The sequence below is a fragment of the Hypomesus nipponensis genome, chromosome 16 (assembly GCF_054491055.1).
Source record: "Hypomesus nipponensis isolate SF chromosome 16, ASM5449105v1, whole genome shotgun sequence".
Lineage (NCBI taxonomy): Eukaryota > Metazoa > Chordata > Actinopteri > Osmeriformes > Osmeridae > Hypomesus > Hypomesus nipponensis.
Genome location: NC_140376.1, coordinates 1472501 through 1489271, shown reverse-complemented (window position 1 = coordinate 1489271; position 16771 = coordinate 1472501). Strand labels below are relative to the sequence as shown.

The 16771-nt window shown below is 47.2% G+C and overlaps 1 protein-coding gene across 2 annotated transcripts in view; it reads left to right on the top strand.

Moving 5' to 3' along the window:
* The first annotated feature begins 231 nt into the window (after positions 1–231).
* agbl4 (AGBL carboxypeptidase 4) overlaps positions 232–16771 on the top strand; it is a 160615-nt gene continuing 144075 nt past the window's right edge. The window contains exons 1-2 of one of the 2 annotated variants that reach the window (XM_084675613.1): positions 232–348; positions 1447–1569. In XM_084675613.1, coding sequence (XP_084531739.1) covers positions 318–348; positions 1447–1569 — 154 coding nt within the window. In that variant the 5' untranslated portion in view covers positions 232–317. The remainder of the gene's footprint in view (positions 349–1446; positions 1570–16771) is intronic. The other variant, XM_084675614.1, reaches the window with a different exon arrangement.

Sequence of the window (16771 nt, the reverse complement as noted above, 5' to 3'; positions counted from 1 at the left end):
TATCTTACAAAACGTTTACAAAACATTTTCTCTTGAGCTAGGCCTATACCTGTACAATTATGTGCTTCAACTTTATCTAAATATGTTGTACTGTACTTCATATTGTGTTTATGTTCAAACATGATGTGTTTTGATCATAAGATCTTATGGCTAAGATTATACCCAGCTCGGTTGGACCGCGAGAGCGCCTCACGCACAGATGCACCTGCTCCTGCCACGTCACGAGCGAACGTCCTCCTCCTTCCGCTCCTGACGTCGTGTTGCCGTAGCAACAGCCAGCCAGCGTCCTGATCTCTGTGAAAGAAACGGAGAGGAAGATGGAGGATAGTGTGAGAGACGTCGACACTGGTGTGTAAAATATTAGTGCTAGATATCTCCGCTTGTGGCCGTGGTCAAGCATACAAAACTGCATGGTGTCTTATTGTTTCTCAAAACAGCATGTTCAGGCAGAAATGCGGTCTCATTCACGCACCACGACAAAGAGACAAGCTAACGCGGCTAGTTATGCTGTAGCGACGCTGCCCTGTTATGTCGTTCATCATAACAAGTCAATTGCATGAAAGAGCCTAGTCTGCTAGGCTGTTGTTTCTAGCCATTGATTGTAATGGAAAGCAGAAGTAGGAACGACGCAATAACTGTTATTCATCGCCTGGGTCGATGTTCTTTCCCATCATCATCTTGCTGTTGCAGTTTCTTGCATGTATGCATACTCGTTGGTTGACGATGCTACTGTACAGCACTGTACACCTGTGTACTGTTATTGATGTAGTGTTGCGTTAGCATCTGTGAAGCTAACTCACTGAAAAATCAAATATTTAGCTTTAACAAAATGCCTTGTGAACACCACGTGTCCGTATGGGGCGTTCTGCTTATTTTATGTGGTTCACACTAGTACTGTATAGGTGTCGTTCAAACTCTGGGAAGACAACTTGATTAGTGTTAGCCTACACTGCAAGTTGTTTTTCACCATACATCCAATCAACCATTTTCATCCTTTCAGAATGATCTCTGTGCTCCGTGTAATCGAATCATAATAAAATATGTTAATCATATTTTGCTTGATCATTCTTTCCGTTACGTACTGCATGTAGCGTTAGTAGGCTTCTGTTGTACAGTGTAACTAGACCTAACTAAACCTCGAATTGCTTGAAAACAATTGAGATGTTATACTGTATAAGACACCATGGAAGCTAAAACCCATTCAGTAGTAGCAAACCTTTAATTATTTCCACCGGTCTTTAACTAGTCAGATATTTAGCACAGTTAACACAGTATCTTAGTCTGTCATCTGCAGGTCACGTTACAACAACGTTTGGCCAAACTTGATTAACAATTAATGACCATGCAACTCTTCATGATTATTATTCATCATTGTTTTGTTCTGTGTTGCTGACTGGTGTACTGGTCGGTGTGATTGATCGATGGTGCTCTCTGGTTGTGCTTTAGGCAGCGATGCTGGTGGAGAAGATGCCTTGGTGGGCAACGTCAACAAGCTGTTGGTGACTCCACCCAGCTACACCGGAGCACAGAGGAAGGGACACCTGGTTTTCGATGCCTGCTTTGAGAGCGGTAGGTCTGTGGTTGGAGGGGGTAGTGTGGAGGTGGGGGGGCAGGTGGGGAACCCAGGGAATGCTGCACTCGAAAAGTTTGGAATGAACATTTGTTGAATGAAAAAACAGAGTAACTAAGATAGAGCGGCGGGGGGGGGGGGATAGGTGGTCTGTAGTGGAGGGGGGGGGATAGGTGGTCTGTAGTGAAGGGGGGGGGATAGGTGGTCTGTAGTGGAGGGGGGGGGGATAGGTGGTCTGTAGTGGAGGGGGGGGTGCAGGGTTTGGGGGAGTCTGCGTAGGGTATCTGTGGAACGCTGATGCACTTTAGGAGTTAGACTTACATTCATGAACACGTTAACAAATTAGTCAGATGTTGAGCCATGTGGCTTTGATGTTCCGACTGCTAGTCTGTGGGCTTCGCCGCTCTGCTGCACATCAAAACTATTCTCTCCTTAGATAAGTCGTCATCACTGAGATTGCGGTCACTTCAGAGCGGTGTACGATATGTAAAATATAGCCTTGATGTATCTGCTTGATGATTGGAATAAGGCTGGGTTTTCTACCCTACAACAAGCCGTGAAATAGACTGTCATCTCTTTGAACATGCTGCGTGAATGGCAAATTATCCACTTTAGACCAAGACGGCTGGAATGGATGGGGAGAGTGTGAGTGACTGTCCTTTTACCACGTCCAACCTCTTTGGCGAGTGCAATTAAACAATGGTTAATATGTTGTAGAGGGCTCTGTTAATGTCCTTAATTGATCACTTTTTAGGCAGATGAAAGATACCGCAATGAAAATAAAGTGCTTCCCCTACTGTGACAAAGCTAATTGTGCAGGGGAGGCAGAGAGAGAAAAGGGAGAAAGAGAGATACGTTAAGAGTTAAAGGAGAATCTGAGAGAGAGAGACAGAGAGGAAGAGGGAGAAACAGAGACAGAGACAGAGAGGGAGAGGGAGAAACAGAGAGACAGAGAGAGACAGAGGGATAAAAAGAGACAGAGAGGGAGAGAGAAGGAGAGACAGAGGGAAGGAGAGAGAGGGAAAGACAGAGAGAGGGAGAGACAGAGAGAGGGAGAGACAGAGAGAGACAGAGACAGAGAGAGACAGAGACAAAGAGGAAGAGGGAGAAACAGAGAGACAGAGGGAGAAAGAGGGAGAAAAAGAGACAGAGAGGGAGAGAGAAGGAGACACAGAGGGAAGGAGAGAGAGGGAAAGACAGAGAGAGGGAGAGACAGAGAGAGGGAGAGACAAAAAGAGAGAGGGAGAGAGGCTCTAGTTTGTTGAGTGACAGAACCTCTCTGGAACATTGTATGTGTCTCCCTGACAGAAGATTAGGTTCAGAGTCTCAAGCCGATGAGACTGGGATTCCTGACAGACCCATTTTAGCTTCCAACTGATATGAAGTTGAACTTTACAAAGTTTTTTTTCTTCAATGTTTTTGCACAGCTGTCAGACCGAAAAATCTATATACTGGAGAACAGAATTTAAAAGTTGTTATTGATATTTTATTGGTAGGATAGATGTCCACAGCAACTCTTTGAGTATGTTCTTTAGAAAAATGAAATGTAGTTTAGTTTCAACAAACTATAAAAGTTTGATGAAATACTAAAGGTCATTGTAGAGAAACTTTGGCATTGTTCAGTGCAAGACAATTTGGTAAGCCAGTATAAGCTTTCGATAAGCAGAACGCCTGTGTTTCAGGTGGCTCACATTGAATAATGCGGCCGCTTGTCTCCGCGCGTGGTCTCGTTTCCACTCGTTGACGTTCTCCGACCGCCGCCGAGGGACATTGATGAATGTCTCCTGGACTCCCACGCTGAGATCAGCTGACACGTATGACATCAGCCCCCATGGCTTGGACTCCGGAAAGTCCACTGAATGATTTATGGAATTGATATTAATCTCTTTCCAGTAAACGCATTACGAAAGTTGGAAGCCGAGAGGAATTGATGTTAGTGTGCGCTAATGCCAAATTAATGTCCTGTTGCCGTTGCAACGGAGAACTATGGCAGCTGATGTTTTTAACCACTTAGAATCCCATTAATTCTTTGATGTCAGTTGTACCGAAGAGAGGCGTAGCCCTGCGTGCACAGTGACGTAGCTCTGTGTTAGATCACACAAAGGATGGGTACTGGTCACAAGATAACAGGCAGTTTGCATCTCAAATAGCAGGAACCGAGAGCAGCGTGGGGTGCAGGAGGGAAAGGGTTAAAACGAGGTGGCCCTTTCACACTGCACAAGGAAAATCATTCAAGATAAGAATCCACTGTTGTTGTGCAGGGTTAACCTTTAGAGGACATTTCAATCTACACAAAGTACCACTGCAGTGATGTGAAACCAGATAGCGTATTCCACACAGTCTCACAGAGTGGGGCTGGACAGCTTCTCTGTTATGTCAAAATGACAGAAAAGGAATTGGAGGAGCCTCTCACTCCAGCCCCTGATGGATCTGCATGTACGTTAGAGCCTTGAGGGGATGTTTTCTATCCTCCTCCAGAATGAGATGAGAACAGTCTTTCATGACGGTAAAACTCCATTTCCCCTCTCCTCAAACCTAATTTACCACCGGGAACATAGGAATTTCAAATAGACATGTTTATTAGAATTTTATGCAAAGATGTCATCCAATGAGCTTCCCTCTGCCTGTGTCTTTCTTGTCTTGCAGCAGCATGTCAACATTTTGCATACATTTCTTAGAAACTTGAGATGTATTATTTTTTATATATTTTTTGCTTTTGTTTCTTCAGCATGCCTGGTAATAAAACCTAATTGGTTTATTAAAACAGACTGTGGTTATATAAACTGTTTACCAGAGGTATAAAACACCTCATTAGCATTTAGATGAGAAGTAATTCACTTTCTTGTCTCCCTATATAAGTGATTAAGCTAGTTCTACCCTATATCTTTACATAGGCATTCCAGCCCACTGGTTCTGCATGCTTTGTAACCAGCCTATGCCCCCCCCACACACACACACACACACACACACACACCCCCCCCCCACACACACATGCCTCCCTCCTCGCTGAAGATAACTGAAGAAAATGACTGGCCGTTATATTATGCAGGCTGATAACCGAGCAGCATAATGACTGTATTTCCTCAAGGCGTCATTAAAAATCCCATCGATGGCCCTATAGACTGTGTGGTTTCAGAAGCAATATGTAAATGGTTCGTAGTCCGGAATATGCAAATATGCATATTTTTTTTAACTACTTACTTTATCTCGAAAGCTTCACAAGTAAATGGTGTGTTATTGACTTGTTTGTGGTTGCAGAGAATTAAAAGATTAATCTTTGTTGTCAGTGAGTTTAGAAATATGGACATGCAAAATGTCTCAATTACATTTGGATAGTCATCTGTGATCGGTCATCAAGGGTCCAGTATCAATGTCTTCCATGTTCTGTCCAACATCCAGTCCCTCCAAGAGCAGCATCATTTACCTCGAACCCTAGCGAACTTTGACCAATGAACAATGCCGAATAGGTGTTTCTAAGTCCTCGACGATTATCTGAACCGCATGATATGTCTTCTCTCACGTAACTGTCTTGGCATTGTCTTTCTCATCAGCTAGAGGCCGTGTGGCCAAAGGCGGACTGTACTTTGGGACTGTGCACACAGAGGTAATTAAAGTGTCATTGATTATGGCCTGAGCTCTGTCTGCAGACAGCGTCAGAGCGGAACATGGCCCCCTGGGGCCAAAGGGGCTTAATAGGCTTCATTGATAAGCCTAGCAGGGTCACAGCACAGCCCATAGATCCACAGGCTTCAGATGTTCACCGGCCAAGTCAATCAGATCCAGCCCGCGAGTCACACAAATGAAGCGCTTAGCCAAATATACAGGACAAATATACAGGACATCACCCCTTGCCTCCGAGCATGCTCAGTCAACCAGGTTCATACACTGTCTCACGGACGTAAATAGGCCATTATCTTTACCCACGTTTGAGAAGATTTCTTTCCTTTGTGACCTGATGGAAGGGGCGAAGAAGCAGGTTGAGTCGGGTGGTGGAGGGAGAGTGAAGGGAGGGTGGAGGGAGGGTGGGAGGTTGGAGGGAGGGAGGAGGGAATCACAGCTTGGCCAAGCAGGGGAGAGACAGTCTGATGGACACAGGCGATGAAAAGCGGTTTATCTGGCCGCCACAGTCGTTCTGATTGGTGAACCTCGGCGTGGCGGTGGATGGGTTGGTGTCAGGTCCAACCAGATAGCTTGTTCTCCTCAGCATGGACGAACAAGTTGATCCTCCTCCTCACTTCCTGTCTGCTCTGACCCCAGGGCTTCTGCCTGGATGTCTGCCTGTCTGTGTGGATATCTGTCTGTCTGCCTGGATATCTGTCGGCCTGTCTGTCTGCCTGTCTGTCTATCTGCCTGGATGTATGTCTGTCTGGTTGGAAAAGGCTCAGAACTGCAGGGGAGGTTTAGGACCATTAATTGGCAATTAGGGAGCCTCTGCAGACGAGGACAGAGCAGTACAGATCTGGTTAACAGCCGTTTTAACACCATGTTCGCTGAATCTACTGTATGCTATTTGCAATACCTCTCCGTAGCCCTGGAAGACCTGAGAATGTGTGTTCAAGAAGTAAATACCTTCCTCCAGCCCTGTGGTGACACTGGCACCATGTGATGAAGGCTAAATAAAGTAGGGCAGTGGTGTTGACGCTTGATAATAACATTCTTTCCAAGGACGAAATGAACGTATCCGCCAGTGACATTATAGAAAGTGTGGACTCTCTGAAGCATATCACGGATCTGCTCCAAGGGTTTTAAATCACCCGCAGTAATGATAATAGATGAACAAATCTTTCCTCAATCAGGGAAACAAAGAAAACGGGGAAAAAATGGACTAAAAAGGATTCTGCCAGAGATTACTAATGAGGATAAACGTTATGGAAAATATCTCCACTGTTGGCTGCTGATGGTGCTCTAATTGTTTTTCAATTTTTTTCTCTTTTCTCTTTTTTGCCCACCCCTGCCAGGCAGTTTACTGAATCCATCTCGCCTTATCTTTAGTCAGAAGTGTTTCGTGTTGCAATTGTGGGCCCCTTCTACATGATTTGTGATTACAGTCAGAGAGAGAGAGATAGAGAAAGAGAGAGAGAGAAAGAAAGAGAGAGAGGGTGGGGGGCTATACACAGTCAGGCTTGTCAGAAGATATTTATATACTCCAGAGTGCCCATGAATCAGGACAGAGGAGACTCCATTGATTAGAGAAGGGGGAAACGTTTTTACAATCAAGCCAGATGCTTAGCAGGAGTGGCTTAGAGAGGGCTGAGCTCTCCCTCCCTCCTCTCCTCTCCTCTCCTCTCCTCTCCTCTCCTCTCCTCTCCTCTCCTCTCCTCTCCTCTCCTCTCCTCTCCTCTCCTCTCCTCTCCTCTCCTCTCCTCTCCTCTCCTCTCCTCTCCCTTACCCTCCTGTCCTCTCCCTTACCCTCCCCTCTGAAGTCCTGGTGGGCTCTCTAAGATGGAAAGACAGAATGGTGATTAAAACATAAAAGGAGGGAAGGCAGGAAAGGGAAGAGATGGGAGGGAAGGATGGGTTCTCCTGGGGAGAGAACGACACACCAAGTCTTGATGAAGACCGTTCATTTGTGTCTCGTTAGTGTACACTTGTCATTAATCCAGGTTCACCTTTCTTTCCCATGTCGTTATACCAACATCTTCTGAAGTTGAGTTTTTGCGGGAATACTGTCAAGACCACACGTACACATCATTTCAGTCCTCCTGGATTCACTACATTACATTTAGCAGACGCTCTTATCCAGAGCGACTTACAGTAAGTACAGGGACATTCCCCGCGAAGCAAGTAGGGTGAAGTGCCTTGCCCAAGGACACAACGTCATATGGCACGGCGGGGAATCGATCCAACAACCTTCTGATTACTAGCCCGACTCCCTCACCGCTCAGCCATCTGACTCCCCCCGGAATCACGTTGCTGTTAGTTACCAACGAGGTCCACAACCTGTCTTTCTGAAGAAGACGCTGACCTCTGCGAAGGTCACACCAGCCCAACAGACAGGTTCTATTCAGGATTCTCTAGGGGTGGATCTTCTCTGCGTGTTCTAACAGAGCAATCCTTCCATCCATCCCGGTCATAATATTTGCAGACAACAGTTAGTCTAAGTGTGTGTGTGTGTGTGTGTGTGCGTGTGTGTGGTGCTGAGCTAGTGAAGCCAGGCAGTGTGAGGTGATATCAGGCTCGTATAAAACGCAGAGTAAATGAAACAGGAGATAATCCTGTGTGACATTCTCCCAGGCTGCTGAGGTTGGGCTCGTCTAATCAGCCAGAGAACACACGGAGCTGTTAGCTCCGCCATCCTCACACACACCAGCACAAACACGTGGCCTACGTTCCTCAAGGTAATTGGTGATGGCTGAGATTTGAAGAACGCATGTAGGGATATTCACCCTTGTTTGGGCTGATCTGAAAATGTCACAAAGTGTCCATGCGAAGCGGGTGTGGCCAAAAGTGAGTCCCGAATCTCTCAATCTCTCTGACCCTTGGCATTGAATCTACTGGCTATACCTTTTTTATTTTTCCGACAGTCACTCCTACAAGCATTTTTTTGTTGCCAGCTCAAGTTTTATTTGTCAAAATTTATATTTCACACTCTGTCATAATCAGCCAAAGATTGTTGGTTCAGGACTTCAATATCACAGTGATGTGTGTGTGTGTGTGTGTGTGTGCGCGCGCATGTATGTGTGTAGAGAGGTTGGAATTGCAACCACCGCTACCTCCATTAGGGGGGAACCAATATGTCTTAAGTGAGAATGACTGCAACAAGCCTGTACTGCACTGGTGGTGCTGGCACACTCTGATGAAGTCATTCATTTCCAAGCGTCGTAAACACACCGGCTCAGGAAGAGGCGTGACATTTTTCATCCGCTGGCGGGAGGGAGGAATGGAGGGAGGAATGGAGGGAGGGAGGGAGGGGGGGGGTGCAGTTTGTAACGCTGTACGAGTTCATGTTTTTTAAGCTGTCTGTGTTTGTTTGAGTGATTTATTTGTAGAGCCTTTCCCCGAGATGGGCACCGTTGATGTGCCACGTTCTATTTGGTAGCGCACAGACTCACACACGGAGGATCTTTGCAAAGTGATAGGCAATATGTAGCCGTACATAGGAATAGGAATATGTTTTTTTTGTTTTCCAGACAGCTGCCTTGCAGCATTACAGTCAACAGCCTGTTTGTCAGGAGCCCTTTTACGAACATGTCGATGCGCTGGTGTGGGGGCATCCTGCGTTTTCTTCTCCCAAAATCGGAGAAAGCGAAGCATCTGTCTTTTCTGAGAAACGCACTTGGCAGCGCCTGCCACACGCGCCCGATTTCGCACTTACTTAGGAGCAGTACCCTCTCCTCATCCCAGAAGTCATCCTTTTCTCATGTCACAAAGACGTTTGTAAATCGATGCCTCAGTTAGTGTCTCTCACGTCGGATGTGTGTTACAGGGATTTCCACGTCACTGGGACAACTGTCCTCCTTCTGAAATGCTGGATCTTCCTCTCATTTGTCTTTGTACATTTTGACTTTATTATATATATTTATTGCTCGGATGCTAATGTCTCTTAAGTAAATGGCACCATGCTTGGGTAGCGAGCCGGCCATGCCAGAGTGATTGCACAAAACCCCCCTGATCCCGTGCCAAGGCTTCTCTGTGGCTCTCCACGCTGGTCTTTTCCTGCTCTTTCATTCCCCCCTGCCTGGAAGACTGCCGGAGCTTGGACAGGAGCGGTACTTTGTGTAATTCCCCAGATTGAAAAGCTGTTTGACAATGAGAGATTTCCTCTCCCACTCTCCTAGCGGGTGAAACACCACCATGGGTGCTGCTGCCGACGAGCTGCGCTCTCATATGGCGACGACACAATATCCTGCTTTTTCTCCCTTGCGTAAATCACCCTCAGCCTGACTGGGGGTGTATTAGACGCTTGTTGTAAGACTTGAGGAAAATAACAAATAATTTTAAAGACAGAAAAGCAAATGTTGACGGGCAAGAGGCAAGATACGGGCAAAAGAAACCGAAAAGTAACCATGTAATCCAAGGTCGGAAGACTGTGTGCTTTTCCAGCCAACCTCTTCTCCAGATCCCTATGCCTTAGGACAACCTATACATTATCAGTATGCTATGGGGTAGGGGGGGGTGTGGGGGGGGGGGGGTTAGAGACACTGAGAGAAAAAGAACTCATAGAAGAGTCAGAGTCTCATTCAGTCCATCCTTCTTATGTCCTCCCAGGAGTCTACAGGCCAGCCTCCTGCAGCCTCCTTTCTGCTGACCTCATCTGTTTGTCCTGGATGATTTCCGGCCTCCCTGGTTCCTCTCTGTAGTCTCAAGCCGGCTCTCTGTGTTCCTGAACTCATTATAGGCCAATCAGCTCCGGGGCGCAGGAGAGCGCACCCGGAGGGAGCAATAACTGTAAATAAGCAGGACTGCAGGCTCACCGATAGCATGCTACCAAGATGATAACAGCCCTTCTTAGCAGGCCTGTTGACCTTCTCCCTGCCTCGAGCTCGCCAAGGACCCTTCAGCTTCCTCTGTCTTTATCTCCAAAACTCTCCTTCTCCACTGCTGCCGGTCGCAGGATAGATTATTTCTGAATGCTGAGAGAGAGAGAGAAAGAGAGACGGGGAGAGAGAGGGGGAGAAAGAGAACGGGTAAGAGAGAGACAGACAGACAGACATAGAGAGACAGAGAGAGTGACAGAAAGAGAGAGAGAGAGAGTCTGGGCGAGGAAGAACTAAAACAACAAAACAGAACAAAGCGCAGTCCTGTGTTGTCCGTCTGCCAGAGCCTCTGTCCTTTGTAAGCCTCCACATAATTAACTTGTAGAAAGATAGCATCAAATTGGAACAGACTTGTGTTTGCTAGCGTAAGAGACCACCATAGCACAGCAGCACTCCGGGTGTAAAGAGAGCCAGAGAGGGAAAACATAGCAAAAGTAGCAAAACAACCATGTGTGGGGATGTGGGATCTTAGGAAGCCGTTTAGAAAGCCTAGCCGCTAGAGAAAGGTGTTAGGTTAGCTCTAAGGTAAGGCCAGCTAGCCTAGCCGCTAGAAAAGGTGTTAGTTTAGCTCTAAGGTAAGGCTAGCTAGCCTAGCCGCTAGAAAAATGTGTTACATTAGCTCTAAGGTAAGGCTAGCTAGCCTAGCCGCTAGAGAAAGGTGTTATGTTAGCTCTAAGGTAAGGCTAGCTAGCCTAGCCACTAAGTTAAGGCGCTAGGTTAGCTCCAAGGTAAGGCTAGCCTACAGCCACTAAGTGAAGGCGTTAGCTTAGCTCTGTGTAGACGCAACAAGCTACTTTAAGCTAAATTGTTAGTTCAACCTGTAAAGTAACAGGCTAGCCCTCTAATGTGTTAACATGACAAGCTTTAAAAGATATATCGGTATATTTACATGGTACGTAATAAAACCTTAATGTAAAAGATTTCCAAATGGTTTCGAAATGTCACTTGAACCTTCGCGGAGTTAACAAAACATGGCAACTTCAAGACATGGCGAAAATAGACGAGACACCCATCTTTCTCCCAGTGGTCTGCCAGACAGGGTGGTGTGTCGGCGCTCCGCTGTACTTGTCCAGCGACAGAGCCAGGGGCAGAACCGTCATCACGGGCAGATTGATAACACAGTTAAGCCCATCTGGCTAAGAATGCATCACTAGAAGCCATTACCTCGCTGCAGAAGCAGCACGGATGCAGCACTCTTTAGCTGCGGGCTCTCAGGGAGAAAGAAAAAACGATTATGAAAGGGCAGAGCATAGGAGGTAGTCTCTCTAGAATGATGATGCCGGGCGCTCAGTGTGCTACTGTCATCGTCCTCCAGGCCAAGCACCCTCTTCATCTAGGTCGACACTAGACGTGTTGGAGGACAAAACTTCATGAAGGCACAAGGGGGAAGCTGTCTCTGTTCCCTAACCCTTCATCCTTGTCTTCCTTTATCTCTGTGGTTGTGTCGCGGTGTGGTTATGATACAGAGCTGGCCCACCCTGTTCATGAGAGAGATACCATCCTGTGTTTTTGATTCAATTTTTTTTTTTGATCCGACCATCTTCAACAATTATTCACCACGAATAATTACTTGGTTGATTAATTACATTATTTCTGGTTATAACTGGTGTTGGAGCAAAAATCTGGCCATCGCAACTTTAGTGTAAGTCTAACAGTTTATCTTTGGGTTTTCTAGGTTCATTACTATTCAGGATTGCTTTCTTTATAAAAAAAATAATAATGAAACGCAGCCGCGTGGAACTGTTTGTAATAACCTGTGTCGCTAACTCTCAATACAATGAATTACATAATTATTCTTATGTACCTACAATGTTATTACTGTAGGTGTTGCTATGCAGTTACATGGAAGTTAATGTGTACATCTAATGCAAAGCGTTACTGAATATTTCCAGAATGTTCTTCTTACCACGCAGGTAGAATGACAACATTTGTATTTAAACTACGTTAATACTGGTTGGCGTTATTGCGATCATCTCTCGATAGAATAAATCTTTTTTATCTGTAGTGTTACGCATGCTAAAGAGCCTGTTTGTGCTTGTTGCAGAGTTAGTGGGAACTTGGAGGTGACCTCCTTAATCTTGCCTGGAGATTAAACGATAAGGCAGCAGGGGAGATGGAGGCTTTAAGAAGTCATGAGGCAGGAGATTGATGTTTTCTCTCTGACAACTTGCCTTTAGACAACTCAGCCGAGCAGAGCGGAGAAAAGAAAGAGAGGGAGAGATAGAGAGGGAGAGAGAGAGAGGGAGAGAGAGAGAGAGAGAGAGAGAGAGAGAGAGAGAGAGAGAGAGAGAGAGAGAGAGAGAGAGAGGAGAAGAAAAATGCAAGGCCAGACATTTAGCTGCAGGTCTAAACTGAGACACCTTCCTCCTCTGGCAGGAATCAATTCTCTCTTTATCAGTCCCCCCTCCTCCCCTCCTCCTCTCCCCCCTCTCCCCCCCACCATCCGCCTTGCACCGCGGGGGACACTGAAGCCTTTTTCAATAATGAAAAGCAGCACGGAGCAAAAATAAGTTTAAAAGGTGCCAATTCTTCCGAGTTGCTTTTAATTTCCAGTCCAGTTTGTGACAGGTTTAAGCCTCTCTGTGCTGGGGCTGGAGGCGGGTGTGGGCGAACGTTGTTTCAGTAGCTCCTGTGTTTGTTTCGATACAGGAAGCAGAACACTTTTTTACATCATTTGCACCTTGAGTGTTGCATTTTATAAGACACTATTAAGCCTTGAGTTGATAATTGATTTTTTACACTTCACCACATGCACTGTAGACAGGCAACCTCCTTTAATGGCAGTTGTTCTTTTCTGTCGCTATAATGCTATTTATAGGTATATCCTCCAGTGCTTTAATTATACTGTGTATAGATATGATGTACAGTGCTCCCTATCTGCTGTGTATTATCATATCAGTCTAAACGGTAGCAGCATGTTGAGACTCTATGCAAGTTTGTGGCTGGCAAGGGAGCTCCTGTGTGCATCTTGTTCTTCCATCCATCCATCCATCTTTGTAGCAATGCAGAAATCTGTCCACGTCCTTCTATCCGTCCATCTATTTGATCATCCATCCACCCCCCCAGTCTGTCCACAGTCCCTCCCTCCCTCCCTCCCTCCCTCCCTCCCTCCCTCCCTCCCTCCCTCCCTCCCTCCCTCCCTCCCTCCCTCACTCCCTCCCTCCCTCCCTCCCTCCCTCCCTCCCTCCCTCCCTCCCTCCCTCCCTCCCTCCCTCCCTCCCTCCCTCCCTCCCTCCCTCCCTCCCTCCCTCCCTCCCTCCCTCCCTCCCTCCAGCGGTGGTGGTGTAGCGCTGCAGGCAGCAGATGGGCTCTTTGTGTGGGCTGAGCAGTGTGACTGTTCCCTGCTCTATCTCAGTAATGGGATTACATTAGCCAAGTTCCCCTCCATCAGACGTCGTGGAAACAGATGACCGGTTGGCCACATGCTCATGCGCTCACCCCCTGGCTGCCTGCCGCAGTACTGCAGCCATATCGTCCCCTCCTCTCACCTCTCTAACTGTTCCTGTCCTGGTGGCGTAACGCCGTCTGTCGACTCTGTTTCTCTTTCATCTAAAGAATGTGTGTTTGATAATCGGTGACTGAGATCATGCGCTACATTTTTAGCAGGAAGAGAAAGTGTGTGTGAGAGAGACACTGACAGGGCGAGAAGAGAAAGAGTGAGAGAGAGACAGTGAGAGATAGAGAGAGGGAGAAGGAGGGCGAGCTAGTGAGAGCGAGAAAGAGAATGAGAGATACAGCCATGGAGTGAGACAGTGACAGAAGAAAGCAAAAGAGAGAGAGAGTGAAAGCAAGAGAGAGATACACAGAGAGGGAGACAGTTGGAGAGAAGGAGAGAAGAGGAAAAGTTGAGATGAAAGAAGAGTGTGCAAGGGAGAGGGAAAGAGAGAGAGAGAGCCAGCCCTCAGGGTGGTTCTAACAGGCTGTAGGCTGTTTGCTGAAACTCAATTTGTTAAATCCTAAAGTGCTGCATAAGTTTCTCCCTGTGGATGAAGATTGATATGCAACATAACCTGTAAGAACCCACCGAGGAGGAATATGCAGACGAAGGCCTCAAGAGGAATTATGCAGATGCTTTCAAAGAAAAAACTGATCCCTCCCTCCCTCCCTCCCTCCCTCCCTCCCTCCCTCCCTCCCTCCCTCCCTCCCTCCCTCCCTCCCTCCCTCCCTCCCTCCCTCCCTCCCTCCCTCCCTCCCTCCCTCCCTCCCTCCCTCCCTCCCTCCCTCCCTCCCTCCCTCCCTCCCTCCCTCCCTCCCTCCCTCCCTCCCTCCCTCCCTCCCTCCCTCCCTCCCCTTTCTTTCTCTCACCCTCTCTACAGTATCTCTCTCTCTCTCTCTCTCTCTCTCTCTCTCTCTCTCTCTAACTCTGCAAATATAAACGTTTTGTTTAGCGTCTATCACACATGGGGTGGATTCTCAGCGTAATGACTGGGTGTATTGAAGTCATCCACACAGCGTGCTGATGACCAAACACACATTTCTCCTCTGATGGTGTTTGTAGGCTGTCAGCGTTCGAGAGAGGGTCTATGACTTCACCCTCCAAATCAGTTAAACGCTGAAAGATAAGGGATTCTTCTCCAAGGTTGACTCCCAGCACGTTGGAATATGGAGTTAGCCACCATAAAATGAGAACTGGGATCAATGGTGTGTCATAGCCTGTGTGCCTGGGGTGCTGGAGCCAAGATGGCGGCCCTGAGGCTGAGAGCACAGTCATCTTTCACAGAAGCTCCTCAGGCTGCAGGCTCAATAACCCAGCAGCGCATGGCTGCTGAGGTGAGACACACACACATGCGCCAACACGGACATGCATGCAAACACACACTCTTTCAGACATGCACACACATACAAACAGGCTCTTCGAAGTCAGCAATCCTTGTATAACTGACATCTTATACTTTATGAACACAGTGAAGGTATCTCTCTCAGATACCCACAAGATACGAAGCCCTGACCTCTGTGCTTCAAGGCCCTAAAAACCTGAGCTACTTTTTGCGTGGCTTTGACTGGATCAGACTGCTGCTGTCCATGGTACTGAAGAGAGGGATTTGAGACGGCTTGGACTTGTTCCTAATGGACGCTGCAGCTATCCATGGTGCTGAAGAGAGAAAGGAAAAAGCAGCAAGAGAAGACCTCTTCAGTTCTGATTGGCTGACTGCCTGAAACTGCAGAGGAGAGCAGCATTTAATACTTTCTACTAAAGTCTATATTCTGTCCTTCACTCAGATTGCTTCCTGGAGTTGGCGCATACCAAAACCTAGCCCACAGACCTGGTTCCCCTGTGGAAGTTGCCCCTGTGTCGTCCACATGGGCAGCTACATATACTAGCAGGTCGACTGACTGATTTCCTTCTCATACATTCCCGTAGCGCCACAGTGCATTTCCCTGTTGAAGCTCAGCTTCCATGGACTTCAATGGGGCTGCTTTGAACAGTTTTGCTTCAAAACTATACGGTCATTGGATAAATGCTGCGATTACGTCCCGCCCTGGACGCTCAGCGTCTCTGTGGGTGAATGGAGGAGTGGGCTGGCCTGGACGCTGGGCTTCCGCGTGATGATTGGAGGATCTGTCGAAAGACTGCATTTCCTTTTGATTGACAGCAATTTTGTACTATAAAAAGTCACCGAAGCTATTCAGGCTCAGTCCCATCACGGATTTTGCAACTTGTTGAAAGACAAACAACGACCACCTGTTTCTTTGTATTTGCTTGGCAAAATTGCTAGCCAATTTTTATCATACATTTCATTCAGTTATACACCACATTACTTGTTTTAGTTTAACTTAATTCCCACATTCCCTTAAAGTTTAATATTGTTAATATTGTTTCATTCATTCATACAGTAGCCTAGGCTAGGCTATTGTCGAAGGGGTGAACGAGCCAGTGAACTAGCAAAATAAATGGAAAATGTATATGATGTTGTCCGAAAATGAGCTTCCCCCATTTAAAAGACCAGCAGCCGCCACTGATACAGGTACACACACACACACACACACACTACAGCAGTACATAGAGGTACACACACCCACAGGAAGGGGCATTGTTTGTGTTGTGTAGGAACAGGAAGTGGCATTGTTTGTGTTGTGAGGGAACAGGAAGTAGCAGTGTTTGTGTTGTCGGAAAAGGAAGTGGCAGTGTTTGTGTTTGTGTAGGAACAGGAAGTGGCATTGTTTGTGTTGTGAGGGAACAGGAAGTAGCAGTATTTGTGTTTTCGGAACAGGAAGTGGCAGTGTTTGTGTTGTCGGAACAGGAAGTGGCAGTGTTTGTGTTTGTGTTTTCGGAACAGCACAACCCCTCCTTAATGGCTGTCATCAGCTGCCGCTAATAGACAGCGCTTGGCAATGTTAGCGGTGCAAACGGCCGAGCTGTTGATATCAGAGATGATAGACGGCGGGGCACATCTGTCGTGGACAGGTGTGTCTGTCCTGGACACACACACCTTCCGCACACACCGTACCTGTTATGTCTGTCAGCCTGCCTGCCTGCCTGCCTGCCTGCCTGCCTGCCTGCCTGCCTGCCTGCCTGTCTGTCTGTCTGTCTGTCTGTCTGTCTGTCTGTCTGTCTGTCTGTCTGTCTGTCAGCCTGTCTGCCTGTCTGCCTGTCTGCCTGTCTGCCTGTCTGTCTGTATGCCTGTTTGTCTGCCTGTCTGCCTGCCTGCCTGCCTGCCTGCCTGCCTGCCTGCCTGCCTGTCTGTCTGTCTGTCTGTCTGTCTGTCTGTCTGTCTGCCTGTTT